We start from the raw sequence: 26,609 nt of genomic DNA, 5'->3' as shown, positions 1-26,609 counted from the left end.
ATCCTAATCTAACTTTAATTAATCTGAATACATCTCAGTGTTCCGCATTCAGTTCACCACGCCACCTGACAATTATTTTCCTTTCCTTTCTGGGTTTAATGGGGGATGCGACAGTCTTTAATTGATGTTCCTCCCATTCGCAGGTGGTTATGCTCATTTACGTAATGACGCTCATCTCCGAGAAGACTTGTTTACAAAGGAAGTTCATCTGTTCTGATAACTCTTGGGGCAATGGCCATTCCCTCATCATAAAATTAGGATCTTGTCATGTTCTGACCAGCAATATAGAAGCCCCAGCTGAGAAACATCAAACTGATTAGACCTATAAACAGCAACTAATGCAAGGAAAAGTCAAAATATTTTATTTTCTTTATTTAATTTTATTTGTTATTACCTCCAGGGAGAGCAATGCTATCACTGCATCATGCCAATAGCCAATAAATTGTACAGAGTACACCATTCAACCCCTTAAACCTTTTCCATCCCACTCAATTAGATCAATAAGATTAGGGATTAAAGGGATAGGATAGGTGGTGGGCTTGGGTGAGATGGTGGGGAGTTGGTGCAGACTTGATGGGCCGAACAGCCTCCTTCTGCACTCTAGGGCTTCTATGATTCTATGATCATGGCTAACCAGTAACCTAACTGCCTTGTACCGGCCTTGTTTCTGCGACCATCAGGCACCATCCCATATGAGGTTGTTGCCAACCATGGACTCCCATTGGATTGGCCCATGATGATGCTTGGCAGAGTATGGCAGTGTTTGCCATTGCCTTCTGTAATATGGCTGACCAGGAACTTTACCTGTCAGCCATCATGCGCATTGGAAGGACTTGCAGGCTGATAATCAGCCCATTTGGCTACCTTATGAACACAGCTTCCATGGCCAACATGACTTTGAAGTGGAACTTGAAGGAAGAATTTTTAGCCCTGAGGCAGGGGATACCAGCATTGCGCCACAAGACCTACCTCACAAAAATCTATCAATCACAGCTTAAAATCTTTAATTGACTCATCCATCGCAAAAGCTTTTTGAGGGCAGAGACTTCCAGATTTCTGTTACCTTTTGTGTGAAGATATGTTTCTTGACAACATCCCTGAATAACCTAGCTTTAATTTTAAGGAGTTGTCCCCCCACTTCTTATTCTGGACTCCCCATACAAGAGAAAATAGTTTATTTCCATCCAGCCTATCAACTCCTTTGATAATACCAACAATTTCTAATTATATCACACCTTTAATGTAATAAACCATCACAGGACCATGACAACAAGCCTGTGACAACAAGCCACAGAAGGTGACAGTAGGTAAGATGACAAAGAGTTAAGTTTTAAGGAGCATTTTAAAGGAAGAATGTGAGGTAGAGAAGTGGAGAAGCTTGGGGAGGAAGTTCCAGAGCTTTGGGCCTTGGATGCTGAAGATGAAACCGGTCAGAAAATCCAAGATGTTTTACAGTGTCAGCCTAGACCATAAGGTTTGCACTTATTTCTAATCCCAGTGAGAGAGGCGCAAACACTGTTTTCAGTCCGGAATCCAACAGTTTCTGTCAAACAGAAAGTAAAGAGCTCCGGATTTTCCCAGAGTACTATCTGACCTCGACTGTCAATCAATCTTCCCCCAAGAAATCAAAAGGGTCATAAAATTCCACGACATTGCATTAGGCCAAATTGAAAATAAACAAAAGGCACATTATATCAATTCAGCAGTAATTAAAGGACGTCTGCTCAGGCAGCTCGGTGCTACAATTAAAAAAAAAACAGGGCTGCTTACAACTGCAGAGAACAGGCTTAAGATACGTTTCTTAAAGGCACAGTAACATCACGCAGCAAAGCTCTAATGATTAAAATCAGGGATGCAGAGGATTAGAGGAGTGTAGGTATCTGAGACGTTTGCGGAACGAGATGAGATTACAGAGAAATGGAAGGGTGACGCCATGGAGCGATTGGAAAATGAGAATGAGAATTTTAAAATCAAGATGTTGCTTTACCAGGAGCCTATGTAGACCTTTAAGCACATGGGTGATCATCTAAAATGTCTCATTTGAACAGTCTTTAGTCGTTTATAGAAACATAGAAATTAGAAGCAGGCATTTGGCCCTTCGAGCCTGTTCCACCATTCATTTTGACCATGGCTGATCATCAAATTCATATCCTGATGCCCCCCTTCCTCCCATATTCCTTGATCCCTTTAGCCCCAAGAGCTATATCTAGTGAATTCCACACATTCACCACCCTTTGGGTGAAGAAATTTCTCCTCACCCCAGTTCTAAAAGGTTTATCCCTTATCCTCAAACTATGACCCTCTAGTTCTGGAATCTCTCATCATTGGGAACATTTTTTCTGAATCTACCCTGTCTAATCGTGTTAGAATTTTATAAATTTCTATGAGTTTCTACATTTGTATATTCAAAGGACTGCAGGTCTAATGATCAGAAGGTCAGAGGTGTAGAATCTATCTTGTGGATAGTCACTCATTTTTTGGGTTTGAGTAGGTTACATGACTGATGGGATGCATCCATTGATAATGTCATCAAGATGTGCTTTATGCTAAATAATTATTTTTATTCTATCAGTTGGAAACCTGAATTGAACTTTTTAAACAAACTTTTTAAAAACACAGAGACAAGGTGACTTGGGCTCAGGCCAAGATGGCTAACCCCAATTTGCATCACCATATGTTCCATATTCCACATTCCAATTCATTGGAGTGGAGTCAGTCTGTCTGCAAAACCCAAAGACAATGGGGGTGATCTTACCAGCTCATCACGCCGGTCAATGGGTGGGGAGAACCGATTAAATCGTGAGCGATGAAAAACTGGGTTTACGCTCAGTTCCTTGCATGATCCAGTCGGCACTGATCTGCAGGTATAATCAACCTTGGGCCTGGGAAAGGTTAGAGTCTGATTTTGATATTTAAATTCTAATTTAAATGTTATTTGTGTGCTCGGGATGCAAGGATCACATATATTCCCCAGCAACAGGGACAAGATGAGATGTCCTCGCTGGTGGGACTGGAGGCCATTGAGGCCCCCAGGGTGGTTGGGGAAAGGAGGGCAGTGTCCCTTGGAGTATGGGAGGTGATGGGGGTGCGATCAGCCGGGGAGGGTGAATGGTGGGCAGGCGGTGGGGGGAGTGGTTACTGAGATAACTCCCAATGCACTAATTGTGTACACTTGTACACAGTTAGTACACTGGGAGATCAGACACATGCACAATGGCAGTCCTAGCAGTCAGCAGCCAGCTTCCTGGCATTGATAGACTCCGTCCATTCCCCCTACTGGCATGAATCACACTTTGCCTAATTTTTTCTCTAAGCAGCATAAGATTTTCTCGCACTGAAAATAATGGGTCCGAGCTCACCTATTTTCACAGTTGTTCAATCCTGACTGAGATCGTCCAGGGACATCCTGTCACAGACAGAGACTTCTTTAAAAAATCCAACCCCACACTACTGTCTCCTAAAGAATAACTCAATCTTCTATACATTTAAATCAGTAACATTGAAACCATTTAGCTCAAATTCAGTGTGAAGTCAGCAGAGACACCAAACTACAGATTGTAAACTCTTTCACTTTATTCGTGGACTCTAATTTGGCCGATCTACCTTTGCCCGCTCTGTCACCCTGCTCTGTCATCTTTATTTGTGCGTGTGAAGTTTGAGTGGATGTGCATGAAAGTTGGTGAGTATTTTGTCATTTTACTTAGATCAGATTAAGTATAATAAAGCTAACCTCTTTCTTTGTTAAACTCAAGAAGAACATATCCTATTGGTTCTTTTTTTGATTGCAGTGCATCAACAGGTCATTGAATTGGTAAATTTATCCTTTTCAAGCAAAGAACACCCTGTTGTGGTCAAATGAGGAGGGGGAAAAGACAGAGCAATTCACCCGCTCCTCACCTACTCGTAAGAATATATTGAGACCAAAATGTTGTCTGATTTGAAGAATAAATTAGGTATAGCTCTAGGGGCTAAAGGGATGAAAGGATATGGAGGGGGGAAGGCAGGATCAGGAAATTGAATTCGATGATTAGCTACGAGCAGGCTCAAAGGGCCAAATGGCCTACCCCTGCTTCTAGTTTTTATGTTTCTATGATGTAGTATCATAGCCATAGAGTCATAGAGGTTTACATCATGGAAACAGGCCCTTCAGCCCAACTTGTCCACACAGCCCTTTTTTTAAAATGTCCAAATTGGGCGATTGGATCAGCTCCAAAAGTTGATGCTACTTGAGGAAGCTGTAGCTGTTTATCTCTCTGAAAGAGGTTTTAAAAAAGCCTGCAGTATTACCAAGGAATCACAATAAATAAGAACACACACACGTTTGGAACTCTGAATAAATTGGTCAGAACTTTTCAGGAAGAATAGTATTAAATCTCAGGCTTTGGGAAGTTGAACTCCACTGGATTAGAAGTTCTTTCATTATTACCACAGCAGGGCCAATATTAACTCCAGGTAAAGAGTCACAGGTGTGAACCAGGACCTGACTCCTCAAGCATGCCTTCCATTGGAACTAACACCATCTGCATCACTGTTTCACTTAAATCGTAATACAATTAACCATAACAGGAAAAGTGGCCTGTCAATATAAACAAAATAATTCAGTAATTAGATGTGAAGGAAGTAGGGGTGTATAATTAAGATGGACTTCAGTACATCAACCTACCAGGAAGTTTATGCTTGTAGAACTCTGTAACAAGAGATAATTGTCTGGAGGTGTCTGGCAAGGAGCCATGTCACTGTAATGGCATCAATGGGTTCCTATTGCCGCCAAGTTCAGATGCTTGACCAGATAGCCGTGAAGAGATGCCACGCATTACTGAAGTGGTTCATGGGGAATATTAATTATAAAATACACGCACAAACCCATTTGATTTATCTGTGGAACTCCCTGATGTTTCCCCTGATATAATTTCAGGAAATTCAAAATGATTACTGTTCGATGTTGTGCACTTATGGTCAGTTACTGCTAAGAGAATGCTCCAGAATTAGTTAATGTGTTCACTGTTCAAGAATTCTCAAGGAAATATACACATTTCCTGTTATTTTTCATTTGACAAAACTAATTGATTTCACACGGTGTTTGTTTTGTTATGATCGCTCTCATGTACTTCCTCCCAACGTGTCTGGATGTCACTGATTCCCACTTGATCACAGTTCCAGGGTTGCTGGCAGATCTCTGAAGCTTGAACTAATGGCACAATCTTCATCTCTGGGCACTTGAGGGACGATAGTAGTCATGATGTGGGTATGCCGGCGTTGGACTGGCGTAAACACAGTAAAAAGTCTGACAACACCAGGTTTTAGTCCAACCGATTTATTTGATAATAGACTCACAAGCTTTCGGGGTTAGTCCCTTCGTCAGGTGAATGGAGAGTTCTGGCCTCAGACAGAGCATATAAAGCACAGACAGTCTGTGCTTTATATGCTCTGTCTGAGGCCAGAACCCCGAAAGCTTGTGAGTCTATTATCAAATAAATCGGTTGGACTAAAACCTGGTGTTGTCAGACTTTTTACTGCACTTGAGGGACTGCAGGCTGTTTGGCTGCGGGGAGCATCACAGCCTAGCCAATTAAACATGGATTGACTTTTGTAGATGGGGGTCAAGCCCCCCCCCCACCCCGTTTCTTCTGGTTCCTCTGGTTTCCTTTTCTCCCACACTCCAAAGATGTGCAGGGGTTAGGTTGATTGGCCATGCTAAATTACCCCTCAGGTGTCCAAAGATGTGCAAGCTAGTGGGGTTAGCAGGGTAAACACATGGGGTTAACATGTGGGGTTAACACGTGGGGTTATGGGGGTGGGGTTGGGTGGGATGCTCTGTTGGAGACGATACAGACTCAATGGGCTGAAATCCTGTAGGGATTCTATAATTCCTCTGAAGGAGAGGGGAAGAAGAGTTGATGTGGGGGGTGGGTGACATTGAGCACAGAACCTGGAGCTTCCCATTCACAGGATCTTTACAGCGTCACATCAGCCAGTTTGATTTTGAGTTGCTGATGGTCTCTTGCCTGCGTTGGGGAGATGAGATTTTCAGAGTGTTTCTTAACAATTCACACTGCTGCCTTGCCATGCCCTGTTGCCAGGCAGTCATGCGCTGTTAATATTGAAACAATACTTTTGCTGTGTCCTCCAACAAGAATTAAACTGCTAAAGTGCGAATCATCTCCCAAGCAAGGGAAAAGCTGCACTGATTTCAATTAAAATGAAACAGCAGGGCTTTCCTGCTGATATAAACGGCAGAGTGTGTGCACAAGCCAAGCCCGGCAAAGGAAATGTAATGAGGGAAACTCCTGCCTTTCCAGCAATAATGAGAGTTAAACTCACTCAGGATCTACGGAAAACACTGTGAAGATAGAGTTTGTGGAGAGAGAACAAGAGTTAACGACCCTTGATTAGAACCTGCATCTTCCTGCGTGCCCGGCCTGCGTGCCTGGCCTGCGTGCCCGGCCTGCGTGCCCAGCCTGTGTGCCCGGCTTGTGTGCCCGGCTTGTGTGCCCGGCCTGCGTACCTGGGCTGACAGGTCAGATTCAAGGCTGCAGTGAATTTTCTAAAGTTGAGCCCAGCCTAATTTGAAACAAGATAGAGACCTGGGGAAGACCTTGTTGAGAGGGAGCTTAGCTTGTACCTCACTGAGTTAAAGATTGCAAAATCCAGCAGGGCAACATATCTGTGGCAGTGAAAAGGAAGCTGTTTCAAAGAACAAAGAACAAAGAACAAAACAGCACGGGAAACAGGCCCTTCGGCCCAACGAGCCCGCGCCGCCATCCCCCTGTCTCAGTGACCTATTCATGATTTTAGTCTACACCTAATGTGCGAGGTCCAATTTAGGGACAATTTAGTACCCAATCAATCAGCCTAAAAGCACATCTTTGGGGGATGTGGGAGGAAACCGGAGCACCCGGAGGAAACCCACGCAACCACGGGGAGAACGTGCAAACTCCCACAGACACAGGCCCAAATCCATGTGTCCGCACAGCAACAGAGATAGTCTCTGAGCTGTCATGTTGCCCTCGAGATGGTCCAGTTTAAGCACACTAACGACATGAAGCAATAGGCAACTCCCGAAGCAACGTCCAAGAGCAGCCCACTACAACCTGCCGCATGCATGCCCCTTGCTGGACTTAAATGCCTGTGGAGACAAAAAAATTCATTATTAAACAGGCAAAGACTAACATCCCTGAGGCAAAACGTATTCCCAAGCCTACAATGTTTAGTAAGGCCTACTATATCCCCCTATATGTAGCCCGCTCATATGGCTATCTAAGTGACTCTTAAACAACCCTAGCGTGCCTGCTTCCACCACCTTACTCGGCAGTGCATTCCACACCCCCACCACCCTTTGTGTGAAAAACTGCCCTCTAATATTTGTCTTATACCTAGCCCCCCTCACCCTAAGCCCGTGACCCCTCGTTCTATCCATTTCTAATAGCGGAAAAAGCTTACCACCATTTACTCTATCTATCCCCTTCATAATCTTATAAACCTCTATTAGATCCCCCCTCAGCCGACGTCTCTCAAGGGAAAACAGCCCAAGTTCATTCAATCTTTCCTCGTAAGACAGCCCTTCCATACCAGGCAACATCCTGGTAAATCTCCTCTGCACTCTCTCCAGGATCTCTACATCCTTCCGGTAGTACGGCGACCAGAACTGGACGCAGTACTCCAAGTGAGGCCTAACCAACGTTCTATACAACTGCAACATCAGACTCCTACTCTTATATTCTATACCTCTTCCTATGAAGGCTAACATACCATACGCTTTCCTCATCACATTCTGCACCTGCACCGACACCTTCAGGGACTTGTGCACTTGCACCCCCAGGTCTCTCTGCGTATCTATACTCCGGATAGTTCTACCTTTTATCGTATAACTCCCCTCCACATTATTCCGGCCAAAGTGCATCACCTCGCATTTCTCCGGATTAAATTCCATTTGCCATCTATCTGCCCAATCTACCAGCCTGTCTATGTCCTGTTGCATTGCCAGGCACTGCTCCTCAGTACCCGCCAATCCAACCATCTTAGTGTCATCAGCAAATTTGCTGATCACACCACCTACCCCCTCTTCCAAGTCATTAATATATACCACAAATAGAAGAGGTCCAAGTACCGAGCCCTGCGGCACACCACTGGTGACAGACCTCCAATTGGAAAAGGAGCCTTCCACTACTACTCGCTGTTTCATTCTCCCTGCGGGTGCCACTCAACAATACTGCTCTCTTTGTTAATGAATAGTTGACCGATTACTGCAAGAGCGGTGCCAAGGAGTATGGTCCCATTTGGGAATTAAAGGACACTCTCCAGTAATAATAAAACTGTTTGTTACATACAGGGAGATTGTCAATTGGGTGAACTCAGTCAGTCAGTTCCCTCCTGTCACCTTGACACTGCCTGATGCCCAGTTGGCAGTCCCATGGTGCCTCCTGGACATTGGCACTTTGTCCCTTGGGCAGTGCTGGGGGCTCAGGCTGACAATGCCCAGGAAATCCCCCCCCCCCAGCCGGTGTCCGACCATCTGGGGGCCCCCAAATGTTTTAGCTTTAGTAATGTTTTAGCAATCGTAAACCCCTCTGGAGTGAAATACTTCTGGTGGTGGTATTTCCGGAGCGGAGCTGATGGTGCCGGAAGTCCAGCTGCCGGAGACTCGCGAAGGCCACGGTGCCCAGCGGGAAGCCCACAAAATGGCCTCCGCTCAAATCTCCCGGCCTGCTGTGCCACAGAAGCAGTGCAGCAGGGTGGGAAAATCGACCCTCACAGTGTCCAAGGCTACAGACCACGTACTGGAAAATGGGACTAGAATAGATAGGTGATTGATGTTCTGCACAGACACGGTGGGCTGAAGGGCCTCTTTCTGTGCTGTCACTCTACGGCCGGAGTTTTACTGTCCCACCTGCCACGGGAATCAGCGTGGGCGAGGGACGGACAATGGGATGGTCCGTTGACCTCAGGTGGGTTTTATGGTTTCAGGACAAGCGAGGCTGTAGAAGGCCCCCCACTGACTCTATTGTCAATGCAAAGCTAGTTCCAAAGCTTGCTTCTCGAATCAAAGTAAAAAGGGAGTCAGAGGAACATGCCTCAAATCACTGATAGTAATGAACTAGAGTTCATTACCCCAGCAGAGCGATGGGGATTGATGCTTTCCTTTTGCTTTTATAGAATTAAAGCAATCCTTCGTGAATCATTGAATCTACAGTGCAGAAGGAGGCCATTTGGCCCATCGAGCCTGCACCGGCAACAATTCCATCATCCAGGTCCCATCCTCAAAACCCTACACAGTTCCAGTCCTAACCCCCCCGACACTAAGGGGCAATTTATCATGGCCAATTAACATAACCACACATTTTTGGATTGTGGGAAGAAACCAGAGCACCCGAAGGAAACTGTGTAGACTCGGGAGGGAGAATGTCTAGACTCCGCACAGACAATAACCTGAGGCCAGAATTGAACCTGGGTCCCTGGTGCTGCGAGGCAGCAGTGCTAACCACTGGGCCACCAATCTACCACAGACACTGCAAATTACAATTTAGCTGTTAACCTGTCCTTTAAGTTTTGAACCTAGTTTAAGCGTTGTGGTTGATACAGTGGATGAGGTTTTTTTTTTAATTCAGAGATCGCCACATTACCTGCCTGCAGTATTCACCAAACAGGATCAGACAGCATTGGCTGTAATAATAATGATTAAAGGCTGTATCACAGAGAAATCCATTCCGGAGACCAGGGAAACTAACCCAGTTATTAGAGGACAATAATTGGCTGGATTGAATTGCAAGCTACTATTTCCAATAAAGCGTTTCTGATGATGTTATAAATTCAAAACATTTTACATTCTTTTTCTCCACTGTTCATTCTTGAAAGCTGATTTGCACTTTAACAGTTTAACTCTTACTGGGGGACAAGCAGGAGTATTGTTTCAATATTAACAGCACATGACTGCCTGTGTTAGATATTCTGTGGCAACAGGATACAGCGGTGACAGCAGTGTGAATCGTTAAGAAACGCTCTGAAAATCTCATCTCCCCAAGGCAGGCAAAAGATCATCAGCAACTCAGAATGAAACTGACTGATAAGATCTTTACAGCATCATAAGAACATAAGAAATAGGAGCAGGAGTAGGCCATCTAGCCCTTCGAGCCTGCCCCGCCATTCAATAAGATCACGGCTGATCTGAAGTGGATCAGTTCCACTTTCCCACTCAAAAATCTATCTACCCGTGTCTTAAATATATTTAGTGAGGTAGCCTCCACCACTTCAACGGGCAGAGAATTCCAGAGATTCACCACCCTTTGAGTGAAGAAGTTCCTCCGTAACTCTGATCTAAACTGCCCCCCCCTTATCTTGAGGCTGTGCCCTCTAGTCCTGCTATCCTTTCTAAGCAGGAAGGATCTCTCTACCTCTACCCTATCCATCCCCTTCATTATCTTATACATCTCTATAAGATCCCCCCTCATCCTTCTAAACTCCAACGAGTACAGACCCAGTCTATTTAGTCTCATGTGAAATGGAAGCTCCGGGTTCTGTGCTCAATACACCCTCCCCCAATCAACTCCTCTTACCCTCCCCTCCAGAGGAATCATAGACTCCCTACAGTGCAGAAGGAGGCCTTTTAGCTGATCGAGTCTGCACAGATTTTCCCACAGGTCATCCCAACCAGGCCCTATCCCCGTAACCCCACGTGTGGAACCCACGTGTTGACCCCACATATTAATCACACATGTTGACCCCATGTGTCAACCCCGCTAACCCCTCTAGCCGACACATCTTTGGACACCAAAAAGTATCTCTTCGACAACAAGCACCAACTTGCACAAATGGTGTTGATGTATTTACTTCTTATTATTCAGCTTTTCCTTTGATCACCTCTTTACCTTTCACCCTGTTTGAACTTCTTCTGTCTTTAGATTGAGCCTCTGATGATGGAAATGCAGGATCCAAACACTGGGATTAAAACCCAAGCACAGAGGCTGGTGATAACGACTATCCCTCACGCTATGACAGGTAAGAGGACCAATATTCTTCGCTGCTGGATTTCCATTGCGCTCCCTGCACGTCCGGCCTGCTATACTTCAATTTGTTTCTTAAAATGGATTTTATAAATCTTCCTATCAATCCACTGCAACACCATTCCATCAGTCCCAGATTTATCAGTGATGGTTCAGGTTACAGGTACACCCATTCCTAAGGTGTTAACCATGGACCAAACCTAAAGATACTTCTTAAAATTAAAGAATTTGTATTTCTGTAGAGTTCTCATGACCTCATCACAACCCAAAGCGCTTCACGGCCAATTAATTATTTCTGAACTATAGGCTGGAACTCTCCGGCTGTTCATACCAGCGGATTCTCCAGTCCTGCCGGCAGCGCATGGGTTTCTCACCGGCGAAGGGTGACATCAGTGGGAATTCCCATTGACAGCAGTGAGACCAGAGAATCCCGCCGCCATCAAACAACACACCACCTCCCGCTGGCGGGAAACACGTAGCTGGGAGGCTGGGGAATCTTACCCAAGATCTCTGATGTAATATAGAAACATGGAGCTAATTCACACACAGCAAGATTCAGAAGACCAGCAGCGGGGTAATAAGACATTGTTTGGTACCGTAGAACTTGAGTATTGCTGCGAAAGATGTTTTGTCAAAGTTTTTCATCTTGCATTCATCAGGACACCTGTAAGAATACCAGTGTTAGGGAAAACCATTGAGAAATTACGACAATGTTTCTGCCCTCATGGGATACCAGAAGTCCTGCTCTCTGACAATGGCACTGCCTTTGCAAGCACCGAGTTTCACACCTTCATTCTTTCCAATGGAATCAAACTCATCAGCACCCTACAACCCGCCGTTGAAAGGGTTCGCTGAGTGAGCGGTGCAGACTTTTAAGTTCAGGATGAAGAAGCAACCCGCAGCATCCATAAAGCCAAAGTGGCGCTATTTTTATCCCACTATAAGGCTCACAAGGAGAGGAATCACCCCAATGGAATTGTTAATGGGCTAGAGGCTTCGGACAAGATTAAACCTATCGTTCCCAAACCTGGTGGGGAGTGTGGAGTCCCAACAGGAAATCAGGAGAAGATTCTGCAAGGGCAGAAGGAACGGTCCAAACCGGCAACCCAGTCCACATGAGTAACTTCGGAATAGCCTCAGTTAGGTCCCTGGGGTCATAATGGGAAAAATGAGGCCCGTGTCTTATAAGGTCCAATTGCGGGACAAAGTTGTCAGGAAGCAACTGGATCATCTCAGGAGTAGGGAGCCCGTGCCAGAGCCGGTCTCATTACCAACCGTGGGGACAACCACTGCCAGCATCGAGCCACCCCCCCCCATCCCCCACCCCCCCCAACCTCCCCACCCCTCCGGGTGATAAGGACAAAGATTCCAAAATGGAAGCAGAAGGTGCTCCAACTGAAGCAAGATCTCAGAAAGAACCAGCATCAGTGTCTTTACGGCGCTTCCTCTGAGAGCAAAGGTCTCCGATCTGCTTCACATCCCTGATCTAGTCCTTCCTTCAATCGACAAGCGGTGGAAAAGGCCCTCCCGTGGCCAGGCTGTTGGGGAATAAATGGACTTGGGGGGGGGGGGGGGGGCGGGGGGGGGGGGAGGGATGTTATGATAGACACGGGACATTGTCACTGGATCTCCCCGTGGGCCTCCAGAATACCAGCTCCCATACTAGGCGAGTGGAGGCTCGCCCAATAGGGAAGAAGCAGAAGGGGGTTTAAACTAGCTGGCTCCACTCAGGCCGGCAGTGGCTAAACTCCGGGGTTGACCTGTACACTGACCTATACACTGCAACTGCTGAGTGGCACCTTGAGCACATCGTAAATAAAAGGTGATGGTGTTGGAAGACCGGCCTTGGTGAGATGATTACAACTCCTTTGGAGAGCCACTATAGACACAATGAGGCAATAAATGTCCTTTTGTGCTGACTGATTCTATACTGGAAATATACAGCAGGCAGGACAACCTGTGGGAAAATAAATAGGTGAATATAAATTTGATTAAACCTTTCATGAGACCTAATCCCCACGTGTAAACTCGACCTAATCTTTACTGCATAGGTGTTGGATCCACTGGTTGTGATTTTCTACCATCCTTGATTCATATTCCTGACACTCACTGCGTATCCTTTCATCTTGGTTCCCACTCATATCATTTCACTCTTGATAATACTTCCAGCCTTTGAAGCACACTCTCCACACCATTTCGTTTGCATGATTTGAACTGAAGTTTGATCCACGGTGACATTGAAGGTTTATTGTGGTGTGTGAGAGGGAGAAGTAGCGCCCAAAATAAACTTGACTGAGGTTAGCCGTGTATCTTTGCTGTGAAGTCCAGTCTTATCTATGTTCCTGAATGTACTGTTCATGCTCTGTTATTTGCTGTAGGCTGCTATTCCAGTTGATCAAGCCCACACGTTCCCGCACTTTGATGCCACTTGTGCTTTCAACTTATAAGACAAAATGAAATCGGCTGAAGAGTATTGCCAATGATTCATCCTTTCATTATCTCAGCCTGTTGCTAGGTTACTTGGTCTAACAGTAAGAGGATTACATAAACCAAATGCTGATATCCACATGAAACTGGAGAACCAATTGATTTTGAAATATCCTTTGTGATTTTAGCTATTAAACAGGTTCAGAACAAATGTTCCCCTCCAATTTTGGCCCCTGTTGTCCTAAACAGAGATATTCCTTGTTGGATTGTGGTTCCTCCAGGGCTGCATTCTGGCCCGTGCGGGAGAGGATTGGCAGTCACCTCCTCCGGCCCTACACTTCCCAACATTTCTGCGTTCCTCCAATTCTCTCCCCTTGCCCAGCTTGACTTCCTGTTGCTCTGCTATTGGCAGCTGCTTTCCCCCACCTCAGGCAGGAGGGAACCAAAGAGAAAGTCCCGTGACGGGATGGAAGGCAGGAGAGGTTAAAGAGCAGAAGGGTTGGTGGTAACAAATAAAGTTACAGAAGTTGGGTCTCGAGGAGACGTAAACGAGAATAGCAGAACTATTCCTCCAAATGAGAGAATGGGAGCAACGGCTCTGAAACTGCTGAACTCAGTGTTCAGCCCAAAACACATTTCCTCAAGCTTCCATTTGTCTTCATTGGAAAATGTAGCTGGCTGAGGACAGCGAGGTCAGAGTGGGACAGAAAATGACAAGTGACTTGGAGCTTGGGGTCTTGTTACCAGATATTTGCAGCTTGTTGATCCTCCCAATCAGTAGTGTAAAAGATTAATTAATGATTAATAATTACATTTGCTGCGGAAGTGATTTGTTGGTGGAGTGTGGGAACCTTTTAATTCACAATGGATTGCATTGAGATGATCTGACTGGTTTTTAATTAAGGATAAAAATGTCCTTATTCACTTTTTGATTGCATTTCTTTTGTGTTTGGATTAATTAAGAATGCTCACTCACTGAAGAAGTGATTTTAAAATCTCTTGAATGTTATGCAATAAAGTTGAGATAGAACCTCGCCTGGAAGAATACATTTTATATTCTGGCAACTAATGAAAGCTTTAGCATTCAGAATCTATGCCTTCAATTTCATTGACATTTCCATTTGTTGTGACTGTTCCACTGAGTTTTTTTAAGCTGAATAAATAATGCAGGTGAAACAACTCCTCAGAGGCCGGTATCCCTTCGCCAGATTCTCTTTATTTATAAACTTTATTCCACAGCACGGTGACACAGTGGTTAGCACTGCTCCCTCACAGTGCCAGAGAGGCAATGAGGTATTATCACGAGACTATTAATCCAGAAACTCAGCTAATGTTCTGGGGACCCGGGTTTGAATCATAGAATCCTACAGTGCAGAAGGAAGCCATTCAGCCCATCAAGTCTGCACCGGCCACAATCCCACCCAGGCCCTATCCCCATAACCTCATTGCATTTACCCTCGCTAGTCGCCTTGACACTAAGAGGCAATTCATCATGGCCAATTCACTTAACCCGCACATCTTTGGACTCTGGAAGGAAATCGGAGCACCTGGAGGAAACCCACGCAGACACGGGGAGAATGTGCAAACTCCACACACTGGCCCAAGCCGGGAATTGAACCTAGGTCCCTGATGCTGTGAGGCAGCAGCGCTAACCAGTTCACTACCATGTTGCCATGGTAGATGGTGGAATTTGAGTTCAATAAAAATATTTGGAATTAAGAATCTACTGATGACCATGAAACCATTGTCAATTGTTGTAAAAGCCCATCTCATTCACTAATGTCCTTTAAAGGAAGAAATCTGCCATCCTTACTTAGTCTGGCCTATATGTGACTCCAGAGCCACAGCAATGTGGTTGACTCTCAACTGCTCTCTGAAATGACCCAGCAAACCGCTCTATTCAAGGACAATTAGGGATGGTCAATAAATGCTGGCCTAGCCAGCAGCGCCCATGTCCCACAAATGAATTAAAAAAAACCCAGGTTCAATTCCCAGCTTGGCTCACTCTCTGTATGAAGTTTGCACGTTCTCCCCGTGTCTGCATGGGGTTTCCTCCGGGTGCTCCTGTTTCCTCCCACAGACGTGCTGGTTAGTGCATTGGCCACGCTAAATTCTCCCTCAGTGTACCCGAACAAGCACCGGAATTGGCTACTAGAGAATTTTCACAGTAACTTCATGCAGTGCTAATGTAAGCAAACTTGTAACACTAATAAATAAATTTTAAAAAGTGCTTCAGGTACAAAGTCAGATTCTGGAGTGCCAGTGGACCAGATACATTTATATACAGGTGGGCGCTCTGATTGGGCAGGCAATTATGACCTCAATCAGGGATCTCATACTCCAAGCTGCCTCGTTGAAGTCATTACACTGAGGGAGAATTTAGCGTGGCCAATGTACCTAACCAGCACATCTTTCAGACTGTGGGAGGAAACCAGAGCACTGGAGGAAACCCATGGACATGGAAAGACACGGACAGAATGTGCAGACTCCACACAGACAGTGACCCGAGCTGGGAATTCAACCCAGGTTTTTTCTTTGTTCATTCATGGGACATGGACACCACTGACTGGGTCAGCATTTATTGCCCATCCCTAATTGCCCTTGAACAGAGTGGCTTGCTGGGCTATTTTGGAGGGCAGTTGAGAGTCAACCACATTGCTGTGACTCTGAGTGTAATGTTGTGTTATCATGTCAAACAGTTAGGTACAGAGCTGAGATGTAAATAAAAATTGTGACCATTGACAATAGTGCTAGCCAGTGAGTTGAAGGTGGGTGGCGTGAGGGGGGATGGGAATGGGAGGAACTTGAACTTCTCTGAACTCATGTCCAAACCTACAGCAAACACAATCTCCTAACTCCAGTAACATTATTTCTCCAGGGTTGATGCAGTGAGCGGAGGAGAGTTCTATAATACAAATTATGTGGTCAAAATCATTCCCAGTTCCTTCCAGCAATGCCTGGCAGCAATTAATTTTTTTTTTGTTCATTCATGAAACATTAGCATCACTGGCTGGCCAGCACTTACTGACCATCCCTAGTTGCCTGAGGGCAGTTGACTGTCAACCACATTGCTGAGGCTCTAGAATGATATGTAGGCCAGACCAGGTAAAGACAGCAGGTTTCCTTCCCTAAAGGACATTAGTGAACCAAATGGGTTTTTCCAACAATTGGCAATGGTTTCATGGTCATTGGTAGATTCTTAATTCCAGTTTTTTTTAATAGAATTCAAATTACCCACCTGCTGTGGCAGGATTCAAACCAGGGTCACCGGGACAATAGCTGAGTTTCTAGATTAAGTCTAGTAACAATACCACTAGGCCATCGCCTCCTCTCGATTTAAATAGCCCAATCAATTCTGTAGAAGGATCATTTAGATCCCAAACCTTAACTCTATTTCTGTCCACAGATGCTGCCAGACTTGCTGAGTTTCTCCAGCATTTTCTGTGTTTATTTCAAATAACCAGCATTGAGTACAAGAGTTGGGAAATCATTGCAGCTGTATAAAACCTTGGTTAGGCCATGTTTGGAGTATTGCGTGCAGTTCTGGTCACCACACTAACAGAAGGATGTGGAAGATTTGGAGAGAGTGCAAAGAAGGTTCACCAGGATGTTGCCTGGTCTTGACAATGGTCTTGGCAATGAATAAACCAGGATTGTTTTCATTGGCAAGGCAGAGGCTGAGGGGAGACCTGATAGAAGTCTACAAAATTATGAGAGGCGTGGACAAGGTGGATAGTCAGTGGCTTTTTCCCAGGGTGGAAGTGTCAATTACAAGGGGGCAAAGGTTCAAGGTGAGAGGGGGAAAGCTTAAGGGAGATTTTTGGGCGACGTTTTTCACACAGAGAGTGATAGGTGTTGGAGAATGTGGTGGAAGCAGGCACATTAGCAGCATTTAAGAGGCATCTGGATGGGTACGTGAATAGGAAGGGGATAGAGGGACACGGACCGAGTAAGGGCAGAAGATTTATTTTTAGTTCGGTTAGGAAATCATGATCGGCAGAACCTTGGAGGGCCAAAAGGCCTTTTCCTGTACTTTTCTTTGTTCTGACCCAATCACATTCTATCTGGCAGGAACTTGTGATTTCATTCTGTACAGCCCCATTCATTGATGTTGGGAGATGCAGACAGACTCACAATTCAGATTTACAAACAGTAACATCATATTTGCTGCAAGCTGGAGGTGTAAAGGCTATCAACCCTGATCCGTCAGATGGTCCAACCAACCCCCCACCTACCAAACCCCCCATTCCCCAATTTGGCAGTGGTTCACTGGATCCAGTGGAAAAGAAGAACGTTAACAGAAGGACAATCCCTTCTTACAATCATAGAATGCCTACAGTGCAGAAGGAGGCCCTTTGGCCCATCACATCTGCACCGATTCTCCAACAGAGCATCTTACCCAGGCCCCCTCAAAACTATCCCATGCATTTATCCCACTAATCCCCCTAATGTACACACCTTGGGACACCAAGGGGCAATTTAACATGGCCAATCCACCTGACCTGCACACCACTGGACATCCTTCAAAAAAAGGAAGGTTGAAATTGGATGAGAACCTACTGAGGTGTTTGTAAGAAAACCACCAATTTGGGCATGGAATCATTCCAACCCCTTTTGTCCACTAGGCAATTCCATCCTTTTCACAATGCTACCTGTTCTCTTTGTAGGGCATGACATATTGGAATGGCTGATTCAGCGTCTGCAAATTACAGATGAAGGTAAGAGCGCACATTTATATACATGGGCGGCACGGTGGTTAGCACTGCTGCCTTACAGCGCCAGGGACCTGGGTTCAATTCCCGGCTTGGGTCGCTATCTGTGTGAAGTCTGCATGTTCTCCCCGTGTCTGCGTGGGTTTCCTCCGGGTGCTCCAGTTTCCTCCCACAGTCTGAAAGATGTGCTGGTTAGGTGCATTGACCCGAACAGGTGCCAGAGTGTGGCGACCAGGGGAATTTCACAGTAACTTCATTGCAGTGTAAATGTTAGTCTTACTTGTGACTAGCAAATTAACTTTAAACTTAAACATGCAGCCTTAGATCTATCTTTTATAAAAACGTTCCCCTTAATTCCAAACCCAAGGCAATCCTTCACACTGTAATATATCCTCAGCTTCTCTCCCCCCCCCCACAGTAACTGACCACTGATTATTACTTTGTGTGGTTCTGTGTGGATCACAATTCCAAACTCTCCATTGTGGATGTCATGAGGCATCAATCACACTGAGAACCAGAAACTACTGCAGCGGCTGAGTGAGAGAGAAAATTGATCTAATCCCTACAGTGCAGAAGGAGATCATTCAGCCCATCAAATCTGCACCAACCACAATCCCTCCCAGCCCCTATCCCTAGAACCCTACATATTTACCTTGCTAGTCCCCCTGACACTAAATGGCAATTTAGAACAGTCAATCAATCTAACCTGCACATCTTTGGACTGTGGGAGGAAACTGGAGCACCCAGAGGAAACCCACACAGACGACATGCAAACTCAGCACAGACAGTGATCCAAGGCAGGAATCGAACTCGGATCCCTGGTGCTGTGAGGCAACAGTGCTAACCACTGTGCCATCGAGCTGCCCACAACACAGGGTGCCACTGGAATCCTTAGCTTTATCGTCCTCGGATGGTGACCCAATTGTTGTACACTGGCTGTGATTCCTGCTCTTGTCACTCACTGCATTCATATGGAGCTGATTAAGGTTCTGTCAAATGTTCTTCCAAAAGCAGAATGAACCGAATGAGTTCCAACACAAACCTTCCAATTCATTCTCACAGATTGCATCGTGCTAGATTTTATATTTATAAATAAGGTAGTTCAATTAGATTTGCATAGAGGAGACAAATTTAGTGAGAAAACTATGAAGTACTTATGCGTTAATGTGAATATATGTTATATAATCTATACTTCTAAAATATTATGTACGTGTACAAGCGTACTGGACATATTAAAGATTTATATTGATACAGGACATTCCAAAGGACAAGGAATTTTACAGTTTCATGTTCATCAGTAGATTCTTAATTCCAGACATTTATTATTGAATTCAAATTCAATTTTACAGCTACTCATTGATGTGTACTCACTGTTGTAATTTAAGTAAAACAGCAATCAATTTTTACACAGCATCCCAGACAGCAGTTTGGTAATGTCCAGAAAATCTGATTTTGTGATGTCAATTGAGAGATAAAGATTGGCCAAGACACTGGGAGGAACTTTCCCATTCTCTCCCTCTTTGGAATGCTGCCGTGAGATTTGTAGTGTATACTTGAGGGAGCAGGCAGGGTCACAGTTGAACAATGACTCCTCTGACAGTGTAGCACTCCAAAGTAAAAAGTCTGACAACACCAGGCACTCCCTCAGTACTGCACTGGAACATGAGCTTGGAGTTTTGTGTTCTTGTCTGTGGATCAGAACTTGGACCCACAGCCATCTGAATCAGAGTTTGGACCACAGCTGACAGTATATGATGTGTGCGTATGCAATGTATATATAAATATACATTTTGTAATGCTATGATTAATAGTAATTATTGGTCCATCCAAATCCCAAAGGCAAACTTGGGACAATCTATCAAAATAATTTGAAATTTGTATTTTATAATGAGAAGGTGTCTGCACTGAAATCAGGAACAAATATTTGATAATATTGGAAATTTTAAATAAATGTTTAAATTTGATAGTTAGTAATAAACTTGAATGCATGAGATTACATTTACACAGCTAACAGTAAATATTTGCAAATATTTCCCAAAAGATTTCTTTTAGTTAAACTCAAAGCTAAAAACTTATTTTCAGGAACCAATCCCTGTAGATCTTCAATGTATAAAATCCCAGTAGGATGACCAGATGACACCCTGCTACAGGGGAAGTATTTCAGAGAGCTTCTCCATGGAAATACACAATGGTATCTCTGTAACATATAATGCCTGCTACTGGTGTCTGTTCATTCTTTTGTTTTATGAGCTTCACTCTTGCTGACCATTTTGTTTCATTGAATTGGTTTTCTTTAGAAGGCTACGTTTTGGGAAATATGATTGTGAAGCTTGGCTACATCTACCCTTTACAGGAGCCCAAGAACCTGGTCCTGCGGCAGGACAGCAGCCTGTACAGGTTCCAGGTAAGCAAAAACCCCTTTACCACTAATTGAAAATGTGTGGATGTGTTTTGTGGACAACAGGAACTTTGCTTCCTACTTCCCTGCTGGGCAAATGTTGGATTCATGGAATCATTGAATCTACCGCATGGAGATAGGCCCTTCAGCCCCAGCTTATCCATGCTGGCCAAAATGACTATCTACGCGAGCCTCATTTGCTTGCATTTGGCCCATAACCCTCTGTAGAATCATATTCTTCCATGATACGGCTCACATGTAGCTCAAAATGCAGCTTTCAGCTAATGTAGGTACCACTTGGGCCTGCTAGATGCCTGTTAGATATGGAGGTGATGGCCTAGTGGCATTATTGTAAGACTATTAAATGGCAAATGGAATTTAATGTTGGCAAGTGTGAGGTGGTCCACTTTGGTAGGAAGAATGGTAGGAAGGACTATTACTTACGGGGCGAAAAACTGCAGCAGGCGACGGTGCAGAGGGACCTCGGGGTCCTTGTGCATGAGTCGCAAAAACCCAGCTTGCGGGTGCAGCAGGTGGTCAGGAAGGCGAATGGGATGCTGGCCTTCATAGCGAGGGGGATTGAATATAAAAGTAGGGAGGTCTTGCTGCAGCTGTACAGGCATTGGTGAGGCCGCAGCTGGAGTACTGTGTGCAGTTTTGGGCGCCGCACCTGCGCAAAGATATTTTGGCCTTGGAGGGAGTGCAGAGGAGGTTTACTAGGCTGATACCGGAGTTGAGGGGGTTGAGTTATGAGGAGAGGCTGAATAAACTGGGCTTGTACTCGTTAGAGTTTAGAAGAATGAGGGGAGATCTCATTGAGACGTATAAGATGATGAATGGGATGGATAGGATAGAGGTGGAGAGACTCTTCCCGCTCAAAAAAGACAGTAGGACTAGGGGGCACAGCCTCAAGATAAAGGAGAGGCGGTTTAGAACGGAGTTGAGGAGGAACTTCTTCACTCAAAGGGTGGTGAATCTCTGGAATTCTCTGCCCATTGAAGTGGTGGAGGCTGCCTCGCTAAATATTTTTAAGACGCGGGTTGATGGGTTTTTGATAAGAGAGGGGATTAAGGGTTATGGGGAGAGGGCGGGAAAGTGGAACTGAGCAGCGACAGATCAGCCATGATCTTATTGAATGGCGGGGCAGGCCCGAAGGGCTAGATGGCCTACTCCTGCTCCTATTTCTTATGTTCTTATGTTCTTATGAAATTCATCTAATGTTTTGGGGACCTGGGTTCGAATCCCACCACGGCAGCTGGTGGAATTTGAATTCAATAATAAATGTCTGGAATTAAGAATCTACTGATGAACATGAATAAACATTGTCGACTGTTGAAAAAAACCCATCTGGTTCATTAATGTCCTTTAGGGGAAGGAAATCTACTGTCCTTGTCGGTCTGGCCTACATGTGACTCCATCTGCGGAGTCAATGTGGTTGACTTTCAATTACCCTCTGAAATGGCTTAGCAAGCTACTCAGTTCAAGGGCAACGAGGAATGGGCAATAAATGCTGGCCAGCCAGTGATGCCCACGTCCCATGAATGATCTAGGGCTAGTTCAAGAAAACCTTCAGGACACATGCCTAAACTGTGGATGGATCATACAGCATTGAAATAGCCATCAATAAATAAACTAGCAGATCCGCAGGGGACAATTTATTCTCGGTTTGACGTATGTTCAAGCAGCTTAACAACAGCTATAACTCATGTTTATATTGTTTCTTCAATGTGGCAAAATATCCTGAGACATTTCAGCAAAAGGATTATCAAAGCCACATAAGGAGATATTAGGTCAGCTGACAAAAGCTTGTTCAAAGCTGTGGGTTTTATGGAGTGTCTTAAAGGAGGAAAGCCATGTAGCGAGGCGCAGAGGTTTAGGGAAGGAGCGAGAGATCATAGGGTCTCAGCGACTGCGCACACAATTACCAAAGCGCAGAGATAGACATCAGGAAAGTGTGGGACCACAACTGGAGAAATACAGATACGTCAGAGGGGTAAGGGGCCGGAGGAGATTGCAGAGATTAGGAAGCAGCAAGACCATAGAGGGATGTAATGAGTCTTCAGAGGCTGAAGTCCCTTCACCAGATTCCCTTTATTTACAATTCCAGTAGCAGTACACAGAGTACTGTCAGTCAGTAGTCTACCCTTAGGAGTGCCAGAGGAACTGACACTCCCAGTTAAATACAAGGAAAAGACTCCCAGAATGGCCCATGAATTGACTCCTTAATCAGGGACACCATTTTGCATCCAACCAAATAGACAAAATCAACTTAACCTAGGGACAAGTCAAAAGGGGCAGCTCCCTAAAAGGAGGGGAACCGCCTGGAACAAAAGCAGAAAGGAAACTTAAAACATCAAATTAAAATGTGATACACCCCCAGTCCCTGCAGTGCCCAGTGGGCATGGAAGGCATCAACTGTGCCCTCAGACACCGCATGCTCCCTCTCCAGGGACATCCAGCTGTGAATATAACTGCAGTAGAGAGGCAGACGGTCAGGTTGGATGACCACCTCGATCGCCCACTGCTTGGACCTGTAGATGGCACGCCTTGCCAGGCTCAGGAGCAGGTTCACGAGGAGGTCCTCCTTAACCAAGGAGTTCATACTCCAATAGGCAAAGCTCAATGGCCTCACAAGGGATTTGAAAACAAGGATGAGAATTTTAAAACTGCACTTAACTGGGAGCCAGGAATACTTTGAGCCAGTGAACACGGGATAGGTGATGAGTGAATGGGTCTTTGTGAGATTTAGGATACGGAGAGAAAAACGTTGGATGAAATGGACCAATGACAAACTGCTCAAAAGTATGTTTCTTTAATCTGAAAGTGTCTTTGTGTTTAGAATGCAGTCCAGTTTTGCCCCTCCCAGCCTAATGTCTCTTTACACATTTTAATTCTTATACCTTTAAATCCAATGCAGACTCCTTACTTCTGGCCCACGCAGGAATGGCCCGCAGAGGACACAGATTATGGTAAGTACAATTATCAAGCGGATGAGTGTGATCTTCTCACACACGCTCACTCTCAAATGGTTAACAGTCGGCAAAGTGATTCACGCTTAAATTAAAACAGGAGATAAAAGAATCTGCATTTGTATAGTGCCTTTCACAGCCATGGGACGTGTTTATAGTCTGTGAAGTACTTATGAATTGTGGTCATGTTGTCACATAGAAACACTTGCTTACATTCTTTTAATTTCTGCTACGAAGCAGTTAATTGATTCATTACAATTTTATTTAACAGCAATTTATCTGGCAAAGAAAAATATCCGCAAGAAAGGTATATTGGAAGAATATGAGAAGGTGAGACTTGTCAAATACACCTTAACCAAAGTGTTTAATGCTCTCTTTTTACTTCTCTTCAGCAATCTGTGATTATTTATTCTTAGCTGGACCCGTGCCAGTTGGTGGAGTTTAAACTTAGGCACAGCTGGGGAGAGTTTATTGACTTAGTTCACAGTTAACACCACTCCAATCCCACCAGTGTCCCAACCATCCCCACTTATAACTGTACAAATACCCAACACCTGTTTAACAATGGACTTGCCATTAAATCTCACCAATGTAGTTAATAAGATTTACCAGTCTGTTAAAAGTGAGGTTGCAGAGTCTTGGATTGAGATTATCTCTGTGCACCCCCCCAGTGTTGGTTCTGAGTCTCACACAGATGCTGTTTTTCCAGCTGGGACCCATTTCACCATCTGCTGAGAAACTTAATCATCAAGTCTCACTAAATTCATAGTCACAGATTCCTTGTTGCAACACACTATTACGAAGCACTCTGCACAGATACTTATTGTTTTTCAGTAAATATTGGACACACACTAGAAGCATAGAATCTCTACAGTGCAGAAGGAGGCCAATCGGCTCACCGTGTCTGCACCGATCACAATCCCACACAGGCCTCATCCCCACAACTTCACACACTTACCTTGGTTAGTCTCCCTGACACTAAGGAGCAAATTAACATGACTAATCCACCTAACCCACACATCTTTGGACTGTAGGAGGAAACCGGAGGAAACCCATGCAGGCATGGGGAGAATGTGCAATCTCCACACAGACAATGATCCGAGCTGGCAATCAAACCCAGGCCCGTGGCGCTGTAAGGCAGCAGTGCTAACCACTGCGCTACCGTGCTATCCTATTGATGCAGAAAATTAGATCAAGATCCAGTCTTTGCATCTGTACCACAGTTTTGCCCAATCTCTTTACATAATCTGCTTCTTAAACGGATAGGATGATACAACACAGAGGCCATTCACCCTCCATGGCTGCCCTGGCTCTTTGAAAAAGCTCTCACATCCCTGCTCATTCCCCTTAATCCCTCAAATACTTAACCAATTTCCATTTAAAAGTTGCTGATGAATCTGCTTCCATTGCTGTTTCAGACAGTGCATTCTCGATCACGCTAAGCTGTGTCATTATGGTCTGGCTAATGAGAAAATACAATATTGTTATTAACAGAAATGTATTGAGCAAAGAGGAAACAATAACCCCTTGTTTCCTTTGCCAATCACCTGGTTCCATCTGCCATTCTTTATTTACTCGATCCACTCTTCATTTTAAACACAGTATATTAAATCTTCCCTTCTATAAAGAGAACAATCCCTTGAGGAACCAGTCAGCCTTTTAAAACAATCCAACTGCCTCACTGGCTCTGGCTCTTTACATCTGGAGTTGCTTTGAACTCAATTCAAGCTTCCAAACAGCAGGCTGCGGGATTTGAACTCTCAATCTTTGGTCAGTTGGTGCAGGATGACTGACCCATAACATAATCACTGACCACCATCGTCCGAATGACAAATATCAAAAATAGAAGCCCTACAATGCAGAAGGAGGCCATTTGGCCCATCATGCCTGCACTGATTCTCTGAAAGAGCATCTTGCCCCCAGCCCTATCCCTGTAAACTGTGCATTTAGCACGGCCAATCCACTAACACACACAGCTTTCCACTGAGCACCCGGACGAAACCCACACAGACACAAGGAGAACATGCAAACTCCATATAGACCCAAGCTGGGAATTAAACCCGGATTCCTGGCGCTGTGAGATAGCAGTGCTAACCACCGTGCTACCATGCTGCCCAGGACTCCAGGAATGATGTAATGTGTGACAAAATCTGCGGCAGCCAACCACGGTTTTCATGGCCGTGGTCTATCGGGAGGCGTTTACTGATCCTCATGAACGGTGTGGGAATCACAGACTTGGCAAATCTGCAAGAGAAAACACACAGCAGATTTCTGGGGATCATGCAGTGTGTACAGGGGGTGTGGCTGTGTACAGGGGGTGCGGCTGTGTACGGGGGGTGCGGCTGTGTACGGGGGGTGTGGCTGTGTACGGGGGGTGTGGCTGTGTACGGGGGGTGTGGCTGTGTACGGGGGGTGTGGCTGTGTACAGGGGGTGCGGCTGTGTGCGGGGGGGTGCGGCTGTGTACGGGGGGTGTGGCTGTGTACGGGGGGTGTGGCTGCGTGCGGGGGGTGTGGCTGTGTGCGGGGGGGTGTGGCTGTGTCCAGGGGGTGTGGCTGTGTACGGGGGGTGTGGCTGTGTGCGGGGGGGTGCGGCTGTGTACGGGGGGTGTGGCTGTGTACGGGGGGTGTGGCTGCGTGCGGGGGGTGTGGCTGTGTGCGGGGGGTGTGGCTGTGTGCGGGGGGGTGTGGCTGTGTCCAGGGGGTGTGGCTGTGTACGGGGGGTGTGGCTGTGTACAGGGGGTGCGGCTGTGTGCGGGGGGGTGCGGCTGTGTGCGGGGGGGTGCGGCTGTGTGCGGGGGGGTGCGGCTGTGTGCGGGGGGGTGCGGCTGTGTGCGGGGGGGTGCGGCTGTGTACGGGGGGTGTGGCTGTGTGCGGGGGGGTGTGGCTGTGTCCGGGGGGTGTGGCTGTGTACGGGGGGTGTGGCTGTGTACGGGGGGTGTGGCTGTGTACGGGGGGTGTGGCTGTGTGCGGGGGGTGTGGCTGTGTACGGGGGGGTGTGGCTGTGTGCGGGGGGGTGCGGCTGTGTGCGGGGGGGTGCGGCTGTGTGCGGGGGGGTGCGGCTGTGTGCGGGGGGTGCGGCTGTGTACGGGGGGTGTGGCTGTGTACG

At 45.7% G+C, this 26,609-nt stretch overlaps 1 protein-coding gene across 2 annotated transcripts in view; it reads left to right on the top strand.

Moving 5' to 3' along the window:
• Window positions 1–26,609, top strand: part of rgs9b (regulator of G protein signaling 9b) — a 90,066-nt gene that overhangs the window by 15,880 nt on the left and 47,577 nt on the right. For both annotated transcript variants that reach the window (XM_080209432.1, XM_080209433.1), the window contains exons 2-6: window positions 10,896–10,992; window positions 18,092–18,142; window positions 20,434–20,540; window positions 23,452–23,503; window positions 23,775–23,833. In XM_080209432.1, the coding sequence (XP_080065558.1) occupies window positions 10,896–10,992; window positions 18,092–18,142; window positions 20,434–20,540; window positions 23,452–23,503; window positions 23,775–23,833 (366 nt within the window). The remainder of the gene's footprint in view (window positions 1–10,895; window positions 10,993–18,091; window positions 18,143–20,433; window positions 20,541–23,451; window positions 23,504–23,774; window positions 23,834–26,609) is intronic.

The sequence above is a fragment of the Carcharhinus amblyrhynchos genome, chromosome 21 (assembly GCF_965287045.1).
Source record: "Carcharhinus amblyrhynchos chromosome 21, sCarAmb.v2.hapA, whole genome shotgun sequence".
Lineage (NCBI taxonomy): Eukaryota > Metazoa > Chordata > Chondrichthyes > Carcharhiniformes > Carcharhinidae > Carcharhinus > Carcharhinus amblyrhynchos.
This window is presented reverse-complemented; position numbering and strand designations above follow the sequence as displayed.